Genomic DNA, 11,208 nt, shown 5'->3' with positions numbered 1-11,208 from the left:
GACTTTTATAGCGAAATGTGGGAGCGCTGAATCACTGACGTCTGTAGACGTTGAGAGTCTCGAGACCTATATTAAAAAAAGAGTTTTTTCCTGCCATCAAACAAACATTTAGACAAGCCTCTGTGATGCTTTACTCTTCAAAACACATCTGTGCTCAGTGGTTAAAACTGAAAGGGGAAGCACTGAAAGATGCTGCAGACGGGAATCAAGAACTCATGCATGACTCTTTAAAAACAGACTTCAGGGTGTTTGTCTGACTGATCCTTTTGTTTTTATAAAAACAATAAACAGATAAAACAGAACATACAGACACTCACAAGACAACACAAGACAGAAACTACAACACAAGACTGAGGAGGACACTAGGACACAAGCACGAGGAGACAAGACAGAACCAAAAAAAACAAAGAGGAGGAACAGAAAACAAAGCAATATACCAAAATCATAACACATAAGCACTGATAAAGCGACAAAAAAACGGCAATTACTTGGAATATAAACTTTGAAAAAAATGCCAAAAATGTTGGGGAAACGAGGAACAGAACAGCATCAAAATAAATGCCAAAAAAGTGACAAAAATGGCAAAAAAAGAAACTGCTGAAATCTTGTCTGGGGCACCAAACTGGTTCGGGCCGGCTCTGGCCTCCACTCTTCTGGATTCAGACCTCCCATCGCATGTTACCAATATCAGAGTCAGAATCCGTTTTATTGGCCAAGTATACTCACATTCACAAGGAATTTGACTTCGGAAGGTGTTAACTCTCTATACATTCAACAAATGTACATGAAGTACTAAACATTCATCAGACGAATAATAAAATAGACACATACTGTTCAATAAAGACAATATACGTATAGGCATGTAAACATAATATACAACAATACAAATAGGCAGCCCAGTCTTATGGCAGTTCTTGAAATGGTCACGTTATTGAATCTATAGATTCGTTAAGGGGACACATTAATGGCATTAATTTGTGGCGATAATGTGGCAAGCACAAATTTTAAAGTAATGTATTTCTATGGGAAGCATATTTCGTGATTACAGAACGATTATGGTAGCTGATAAGGCAAAAGTCAACACAGGAAGGTTGGTTGGTTGGTTGGTTGGTTGGTTTGGCAAAACAACGCAGGACTTTCACCCCGAGGATCGTGTCCCAAATGTTGCAATTCTCTTTCTAACCACAACCGTCCCGTTGTTGTCACCGTGTCCTGCATGTGACGGTTCCTTTCCTCGTCATTCTTTTCCCCGTTGCTGTGGCCGGCGTATGGCGTTTCATTTCCCCGTTGTAGCATTTCATTTCCCCATTGTTGCGTACCCCAGAGCCGGTTTTCAAAAATCGTGACCTGTACACAAAATAAACAACACAATTGTGTCCTGTACATAAATTACCAAATCTAAATACCGTGCCCATTTCACAAACTGGTGTGAAACCGGGTTGAAATAGGACATAAAATCCAAAAAAGTACACATGGAGTGGGATGTAAAGTGCATAAAGTTATAGTGCAAAGTAGTGTGGAAGATGCATATTGGAATGATCAGTGTGTATAATGTGTAGAGGGTGAGTGGCCAAAGCTGGGACGACCCCACATGTCCGCCCAGGTCAGTAGAGTGATGGCAGTGGGAAAGAAGACGTTCTCATGTCTGGTTGTTTTTGAGGGTTAGGGTTCTGTAGCGCCTGCCAGAGGGGAGGAGCATAAAGAGAGATATTATGAAACGATGGGAGTGAGAATGTGTTGGATAAAATCAGCCTCAAGCTCCCAAATAGCCCTTTGGGAGAAAGAGGCAAGTTTAAATGTCTCAAATTATTCTCCCACTACCAAACTGTCCACAACCTCAGCAACCACACGTACTAAATGTTTTGCTTGAATGTTTCTTCATCTCACTTCAATGTTATCGCTGCAAAATGGGACAAACTGACCAACACTGACCCCCCCCCCCCCAGAGTCAAAACATCTTTTTCCTTTTTCAACCGTTTCCTTTTCAAGTTTTTTTTTGCCTGTTTTTAAATTAAGTTCAATTTTGACCATTTTTTTCAACGTTATTTTTTTTTGGGGGGGGGGGGGGTGGATCCACATTGTTATCATCTTTTTCAAGGTTTCTTTTTGACATTTCTGTCCCCTCTTTTCTTTTCTACAGGGGGCATAAGTATACACACCCCTATGTTAGAATACAGGGGGCATGAGTATACAGTGTTTTATGAAAACGTTTCAACGTTTTTTTGTCGCTATATTTTAGTGCATGCATACATCATGTTATCATACATGTCCTGATATAGTTGGAGATCTCAACCCCCACCCCCCATGTTGAACCCTTGCTAATGAAGTATTGGCTTAATCCCTAATCTGAGTAATCCCCAATTCCCCCCCCCCCCCCCCCCCCCCCCCCCATAGTACAACAGACTACGAAATGTACAATACTGTTTATTCGAGTGTTTGCTTTTACGTTTTGGTAAATTCAGTATAATAAATGAATGAATGACCGCTGCGCCGGTGTCTCCTCGTTGTTTTATTGTCAGCTTTTTTTTTCTTTTTGTGTTTTTTATTTTCAGGTCAGGAAAATCATTTCAAATACAACATACTTTTGGAAATACTTCATCAGAAAGCCTCCGATGCTGCGTAAAAACGCTGGTATCGTTCGTATTGGATGTAATAAAAAAATTATTATATCATTATGAGCATTTAATTTATATTCCATACTAAAAATGTCAAGCTGAGAAAATGATAAAAACATCAAAACCTAACAGATACAAGAAAAATGAGATTTATTAAAAATCATCATACCAAAATACACATTTAGGTGATTATTTTACTAAAGTTCTCCTAAATTCACCAAAAGTTAGCATTTGCATATTTGAACATGACATTTCAGAAAAGTAGTAATACAAAAATATGTAATATTTTTATGTGTTCATGTCAGTAATTAACTGGGGGAGTTTCCTGTTATTTGTTAGTTCATCAGTTTGACCCTTTTCTCCTATAATGACCATATGTTAATGTTATGTTATGTACATGTTCAAAGGCCGTTTTCTCAAAATGGGTTTTTCTCAAACTGAGCCAAAAATCTCCACTTCAGCAGCACTTCCATGCAACCAACTTCCCAGTTTCACTCCAATCTATATTCTGAAGGATTTTACAGAGGGGGTGTTCACATATCTTTCATAAACTGATTTATGGAACAGTTCATATCTAAAAACCTGTCAACATGTGTTTTTTATGGCTGTTGCCACCACATTGCGATTGATGCAGTGATAAAAGGAGAGCTCCAAAATCCTGTCTGGAAAAACCTTTGACTCCAATATGTCAACAAAATAAAAGAAGAATTTTGAACCTTTCACAACGTTCAGATTTCTCTTCTGGGAGAGTCTCTGTCTCTGTATGTCTCTGTCTCTTTGTGTCTCTGTCTCTGTGTGTCTCTGTGTGTCTCTGTCTCTGTGTGTCTTTGCAGGTCAACCCCTCCCAGCACAGCCGTGAACCTGCAGACACACCTGTCCGACCATGTATGGACTTCCCTCTGCAGGTAAAATAACAGCTCTCAGCTGAGCTCATTTTTAGCTTCTGGGGCTCCCCGAATATTTTTCTCAGACAAAAACATCCCATCACTTCTAAAACCTCAATGCAAGCAAATACACCTCAAAATAATTTACAAAAACCTTTAGAAAAGAAAAGAAATGTTGAAGAAAGTGTCAAAATGTTTTGATAAAAACCAAAAAATAAGAAAAACCGACACAAAATGTGGAAACACAGGAAAAACGTAAAAAATAGAATAACAACAATCAGAAACAAACATAGAAACTAAATAAGATGAAGAGTTAAAACTCAGAATTTAACCCTAAAGTGACTTCTGCCTATTTTACTTTACACAACTCAGCAGAGTCTCCAGACCAATCAAACCTTAGTCCAGCATAGAGTGGCTGAGTGAACGTGGTCTGGACTCTGTGGAGGAGAGTCATGGTTTCAGAGACGCTGTAGAAGGACAGAATACCTGCACTGTGATCCAGGTACACTCCTACTCTGGAGGACCCAGGACCGGAGACGGAAGTTTGGACATTGTTGGACCAAAATTCATATCTGTTGTTGTTACATTCTAACGCCCAAGATTTGTCATTTAGTCCAAATCCACATTCATACGACTCCCCCGCTCTGCTGATATTCTTGTATGCGACTGCTACAGAAACGTCTCCTCTCCTCTCCACCTCCCAGTAACATCGTCCAGTCAGACTCTCTCTACTCAGGACCTGATACCAGTCAGTGAATCTGTCTGGGTGACTAGAATAAGACTGTTGTTGATACATTAACATTGCTTTCCTGTTCCCCTCAGATAATACCAGCTCTGTGTATGCTGTGTTTGGATCCAGTTTGATTTCACGTGAATATTGTAAGAATCCAGCTCTGGTCTTGGGCTCCGCTTGTGGCAGTAAAACGTCCACTTCAGTCCCTGTCAGTGAGACGTTTGTCCTCTTCTCTCTCAGAACTTCCTGCAGTTTATCTCTGAGCTCTGACACGGCCGCTGTCACGTCCTCAAAGCAACCCAGAGGACGGATCTGGATGCTGGATGCTGATTGGCTGAGTGGTGCCAGTGAGGGGTAGTTGTCAAAAAACTGGTTGTGAACCTCTGTGTTTGAGAGCTTCTTCAGCTCAGCATCTTTCCTCTTCAGCTCAGTGATCTCCTGCTCCAGCTTCTCCTGAAGCTCTCGGACTTGACTCACTTCCCTTTCCTGCTGGGATCTGACCTGCTGCTCCACATCAGAGCCTCTTTTCTCCAGGAGACGGATCAGCTCAGTGAAGATCTTCTCGCTGTCCTCCACTGCTTCATCAGCAGAGAGAGTGATGGCCTCCGCCTGCTGTTGAAGCAGCTTCACATCTTTCTCTCTGTCCTGGATTCTCTGCTGGATGTTGAGTCGACTCCCCTCGAGCTCTCTCTGCCTCTCAGCTCTCTCTGCTGCAGCTGAGACTGTGTCGTGGCCTTTATGTTCCTCCACAGAGCAGAGACTACAGATAAGCTGCTGATCAGTACGGCAGAACATCTTCATCACCTCATCATGACGAGAGCAGAAGTTCTCCTGGAGCTTCGTGGACGGCTCCACCAGCTTGTGTTTCTTGAATGTCTCTGATTCATAATGAGGATGAAGGTGTTTCTCACAGTAAGAAGCCAGACATTGCAGACAGGACTTGATTGCTTTGAGTTTCCTCCCGGTGCAGAAATCACAGGCCACATCTTCAGCTCCAGCATAGCAGTGATCAGCAGGAGCAGCTTGGAGTCCAGTCTTCCGCTCCTCCACTAAATCTGCTAACATGGTGCTTTTCAGCAGGACAGGCCTCAGAGTGAACATCTTCCTGCACTGAGGGCAGCTGTAGCTGTACTTACCATCCTCTCCATCCCAGTGGCTTTTAATACAGTTCATGCAGTAGCTGTGTCCACAGGGAGTAGTCACCGGATCCTTCAGTAGATCCAGACAGATGGAACAAGAGAAGGTTTCCCGGTCAAGCTGATCTCCTCTCTGCGCCATCTCACCTCTCGCTCAGTGACAACGACTGCCTGAGTTTCACTTCCTGAGAAGTGAGACTAGTCTGAGCTCTGATGTAAAAACATCATGTGCTTGGGAGGAGTTATCAAGTTCTGCTTCATTCCTGGACGAGAAGCCGTTTGATAGAGAGACTGGGTGTGTTCACAGGGTAAAGATTTGTTATGTCCCCATACATAGTAGTCTGACTTACAGTATGACTGTCTCATCGGGGGTTTTAGGTTCAGCTTCATTGTCCTTATAAAACACAGGGAGGGGTTATAAAAAGTGTGTCTCTGTGTGTCTTTGTATATTCTTGTGTCTCTGTGTGTCTCTTTCTCTGTGTGTTTCTGTGTGTCTCTGCAGGTCACCCCCTCCCAGCACAGCTGTGAACCTGCAGACACACCTGTCCGACCATTTATGGACTTCCCTCCGCAGGCTGTTACCTGTCAAAGGATCACGTGCGTCTATGTCTCGCAGCGTTACGTAACTTTGTCCTTTTCCCTCTGTGCTGGGAAACGACCCAAGGCAATCTCTCTGAATGTCTCCCTCAGGTGTGTTTCTCCAGATGACTCTGCTGAACATAAAAACAGATGTTACAGTCATTACCACTTCAGGGAAAGAGTCGTAGATTTACAGACATAATTAAAGAAAAACATACTTTATATCCATGATTTAGGTGCATGATACATTGTCTCAATATTGTTATCACGTTGAGCAATTTTATGTCAAACGTGTCTCAATAAGTATGGTACCATGGTTACCGTGCCACGTGCACATGTTAGTGCCCGTCAGCGCACGGGGCCACTACGTGACAAACCCTATGGCGCGTTTGTGCGTATATCGACAGAGTGACGGTGTAAGTAAAGAAATAGAGACAACAAAAGGAACAAATCAGAGAAGAGTAAGAAAAGTTATTGACATATTTTATACTGTCCAACTGTATTGTGTGTATTTGTTGTAATAATTGTTGGTTTAACACAGGTTAGTGCTCAAATTCCCCCTCTCTGTTCCTGTAAAGAAAACCAGATAGACTGTATTTTAAAGGGAGCGCCACCTAATGAGACTGTTTCACAGTTTGGTTTTGGGCCTTGAGTTCAGGGTGGTGCCCCGTTTTGACTGTTTGTCAATGTGGTAAAGTTATTAATGCCCATATTCATAACTTTATTAATATTTATAAAACATGATAATTTGCCAATAATTCAATCTACACCCTACCAACACTGTCTTTGTGACCCCATTCACCTTTCAAAAGTCTGTGCAGAATTGGTCCGAGCCATCGGAGTTCTCAGCTGGGAGACACGGCCAACTCCACGGACTAAAGCTAGGCTCCACAATGCCATACTCCAACATAATTAACCTGCTGTTGCAAATAGAGGCGCGTGATGGGATGGACTCGGTAGGGATGCTGCTCTATTGGCCGCAAACCGCCCGCATCAATGTCATGCTGCAGCACATGGGTTATAGCCATCGCATCTGAAAACAGAGAGATATGAGAAGTTATAAGACTGACCACTTCCTCATGCTGAATCTGAGTCAAATGCTGAAAACACTCAAGATTGGAGAACATTTCAGAATTTTTCAACCGTCCTTGGACAACGGCACCTGACGAACCAACAACATCCTCAACATCAGACATTGTCAAAGCCGCCATGGCCACAGTGGAATCAGTACCGGACAAGGCCTCAGTTGGGTGGGCCTCATCAATCATTTCAGCACTGGACAACGCCACAATCGCTTTGACCGCACTGACAGGGATCGCTTCCCTGTCCAGGTATGGCTTCAATATATTTATGTGACAACCTACATCACCGTCGACGCTCTGGAGGGAAAACTATGTCGTCCCGGTCCACTATTTGCTGGACTACACACGGGCCGTCGCAATGAGCCTGCAAGGCAGGACAAGGAATGGGCAATAATACCAAAACCTTATCACTTGGACTGAAAGATCTTTTAACATCTAAAGCAAACCATCTTTTCATCGTTGGTTGAGCCACAGACATGTTCTGCTTTGCCAATTCACAAGCCGGTGAAAACTTCCTAAACGCTGTCACACTAAGAATCTAATGCCATCACATTTGCCTTTTAATGTACATTTTATCTGGGTATATTGTTAAAAGGGTTTTAGATATGGTTATATTTAATTGTTGCAAATACCTGTAAAGCTGTGTTCCTCCACAGAGCAGAGACTACAGATAAGCTGCTGATCAGTACGGCAGAACATCTTCATCACCTAATCATGACGAAAGCAGAAGTTCTTCCGGAGCTTCGTGGACGGCTCCACCAGCTTGTGTTTCTCGAAAGCAGAGGATTCAAAATGAGGCTGAAGATGTTTCTCACAATAAGAGATCAGACGTTGCAGACAGGACTTGATTGCTTTGAGTTTCCTCCCGGTGCAGACATCAGAGGCCACATCTTCAGCTCCAGCATAGCAGTGATCAGCAGGAGCAGCTTGGAGTCCAGTCTTCCGCTCCTCCACTAAATCTGCTAACATGGTGTTTTTCAGCAGGACAGGCCTCAGAGTGAACATCTTCCTGCACTGAGGGCAGCTGTAGCTGTACTTACCATCCTCTCCATCCCAGTGGCTTTTAATACAGTTCATGCAGTAGCTGTGTCCACAGGGAGTAGTCACCGGATCCTTCAGTAGATCCAGACAGACGGAACAAGAGAAGGTTTCCCGGTCCAGCTGAAGTCCTCTCTGCGCCATCTGACTCTGACTGTGACTTACAGTATGTGTGTCTCATCAAGGGATCCAGGTTCACGGTACAGCTTTATTGTCATTATACAATACAAGGAGGGGTTATCAAACAATGACTCATGCCAGGATGAGGAGTGGTACCTCTCGTCCTCTACATCAGAAAACATGACATTTCTAGTTGTGAAATCCTCCTTGTCTCCTCAGGTTTTGAAAAAGCTAAGGGGGGGGGGACTCTTTGAAGAAACTAGAACATAAGACATGTTTTCAGTTATTTCACCCCTTTTTGTTAAGTACATAATTCCACATGTATTCATTCATAGTTTTGATGCCTTCAGTGATAATTTACAATGTAAACAGTCATGAAAATAAAGAAAACGCGTTGAATGAGAAGGTGTGTCCAAACTTTTGGCCTGCTAACTAACATGCTAGTTAACATTAGTAATTAAACCTAAACAGCTAATGGAAGTCAAAACTGTCCGTGAGCTTACTGTATGGTAATTCCTCTACCCTGCGACAGTAAGTTGCATGGTTATGACACAATCGTTAATCTATTTTTATAAAAATTTATGCTACAGAGCCATAACGTGAGACACAAGGTAATGGAGCCTTTTTTACATTGTTGTGTTCCTTTAGAAATAAACAATGGACAAATAGTCTTTAAACGCTTCAGATGTAAAGTTCTTCGCTGTCAAAGTGGCGCCAAAATGAATGGCAGTCAATGGGATGCTAATGGAGAGTGATGGCTTATTAGCATCAGAATGACGCCATAGGAGCTACGCTCAGAGAGGAGAGGCTTCCCCCCTTGGGTTTAGACAGCCGAGGAAGTGAGGAAGAGAAGAGAGAGGAAGTGATTCTGATTGGCTAACCTGGGCTTGAGCTTCTCGTTACAGTGCCACCTTCAGGTTTGGCATGCTCTTGACAGCGTTGACGGCACATATACACGAGTTTGTGTAAATTAACACTTTTCTGAAACCTGACAGCTGTGCACCATGTTTTTTTTTAAACCGAAGAGGTTGAAATGTCCGTTTATGAAAATAGCCGGCCACATGTAAACGTAGTCTCACCCTGCTTCATCATTTGACACTGAGGCAGTTTCATAAGCTTTACATGAGTCTTTGTCACATCTTGCGTGTTTCTGAACAGCAGCTAGATCCAGGGATGAGAGTAGAGCCGTTTGATGTGGATGTGGAATAGATTAGCTCCCATTCACCTCTGTCAGATTCATGTTTCTGTCTGACAGCTCCAACACTTCAGAGGAAATCCATATCACACCGGGGGGGTGAGCTGTGTGTGACTGATTTTCTTCAATTCTATTGTTGCGAGGACCAGAATAAGTGTGAAACAGAAAGTGAGGACTTGTTTGGGAGTCCTTTTATTGTGGGAATTACCTTTGTACAAAATATGAATGTATTTTTTTAAAGGAACAGAACTGGAAGCTGAATTAGGATTAGTGTTTTTTTTTTTTTCAGTGAAAGTTGACGTTTCAACGTTTATGTCACATGAAAATGTGTTAGGAGGTTGATAGAACAAAAGGCAAGCTGTGTGTGTGTTTGTGTGTGTGTGTGTGTGTGTGTGTGTGTGTATGTGTGTTATGGTCTATGTTCCCTTCCTGTGTTAGTTAATCGCCCTATCTGTGCCTCTGTCATTATTGATGCAGTGTGTCACGGTGTTGGCTCTATTTAGCTCCTTACAGCTGAGTGCACAGCCAATAATGTGTGTAAGGAGGAGACCCTTTCTGCTAGATGCTGCTGCCTGTAATAATGACTTTGGACACACACACACACACACACACACAAACACACACACACACACACAGTATAATGCTCTGCAACACAAGCACACAGGAGCAGTATGAGGGTCATGTAGCCCAGAGGAACACTTCAGAGATCAGATTGTATTGTTTGAGGTGACAATGATTGGATCGGACGGCTGACTGGGGTTGTAATTTCTGCCTGTCACAGCATCAGTACAATCTGACGTGATGCTAAGTCGTGATCACTCCCCACTGTGCCATTTTCCCACTTCAGTGTCAGGCACTTTTAGCTGTGTCCTATTTCAACCGCCACCTCCTTTAAAGCCCACACTTACAGAGAAAACATGGCTATGAGTTGACCGTGCTGTCTAAATTTCAGCCTTGGAGCACACGACATGTGGCAGAGTTCTAAGTAAAAATTCCCAATGCTTACCTTCGATTTGAGCGAAAATGTTTTGGGTGCAAACTAAAATTACAACTTAATGTGCGAAGATTGGATTAAAGGGTAACTGGCGTTTTATTTTATTATGTTTTTTTGTCTGACTGACTGACAGGAACAACAATCTTTGAAATTGGTCCAATTTTAAGCGTGAACGTTGTAACCGGCAGCCACAGACCGGCTGCAATCGACGCCTAAGAGGCAAATGTGCATCATCAATTTGGTTCCCTAAAAAATCTTTTTTTGCTGCTGATACTAAAAGGGGAAGGGAGGAATGACAAACTGTCAACACATACAAAAGGTCTCATGTTTCCAGACTGGTATATGGTTAGTTAGTTAGTTAATTAATTTCAATGCGGTGACATGCCAAATATTTGGCCCATCCCACAAGGGATTACAATACACCACCAACTTATTTAGCAAACGTCTTCCGGTCGCATATACAAATCATTCGGAGAAATACATGAATACATGGGGGGGGGGATTTTATTTAAGCATGCTTTTACTTTGGATTTCCGGTGTTTTTATCTCATGTTATTGCATGCTTTTATTTTGAAATGTGTGTGTGTGTTTTTAAGCGTTTGTTTTACTTGGTTAATGGTTAAGGATTGGCACCTGGGACCAGGGGATGGATTGACTGTTTTAGATAAAGGACACAGAGCATGAGGGAGGACACAGAGAGCACAGCAGCACAATAGGGCGGACAGAACTTAGCAGACAGAGAGACAGACAGAACGGAGCAGACAGAGAGACAGACAGAACTTAGCAGACAGAGAGACAGACAGAACTTAGCAGACAGAGAGACAGACAGAAC

At 42.7% G+C, this 11,208-nt stretch overlaps 1 protein-coding gene and 1 pseudogene across 1 annotated transcript; both read right to left on the bottom strand.

Moving 5' to 3' along the window:
* Positions 1 to 2,929: 2,929 nt before the first annotated feature.
* On the bottom strand, positions 2,930 to 5,555 carry LOC116706791 (tripartite motif-containing protein 16-like). The gene has a single exon (XM_032543812.1). It carries the CDS (start codon positions 5,508 to 5,510, stop codon positions 3,849 to 3,851), a length of 1,662 nt encoding a protein of 553 aa, XP_032399703.1. The 5' UTR covers positions 5,511 to 5,555; the 3' UTR covers positions 2,930 to 3,848.
* Positions 5,556 to 6,054: 499 nt separating this feature from the next.
* On the bottom strand, positions 6,055 to 8,211 carry LOC116706674 (E3 ubiquitin/ISG15 ligase TRIM25-like; annotated as a pseudogene).
* Between the last annotated feature and the right edge of the window lie 2,997 nt (positions 8,212 to 11,208).

Source organism: Etheostoma spectabile, chromosome 18 (genome assembly GCF_008692095.1).
Source record: "Etheostoma spectabile isolate EspeVRDwgs_2016 chromosome 18, UIUC_Espe_1.0, whole genome shotgun sequence".
NCBI classification, from domain to species: domain Eukaryota; kingdom Metazoa; phylum Chordata; class Actinopteri; order Perciformes; family Percidae; genus Etheostoma; species Etheostoma spectabile.
The sequence above is the reverse complement of the archived record's forward strand: the minus strand, read 5'-3'. Positions and strand labels throughout refer to the sequence as shown.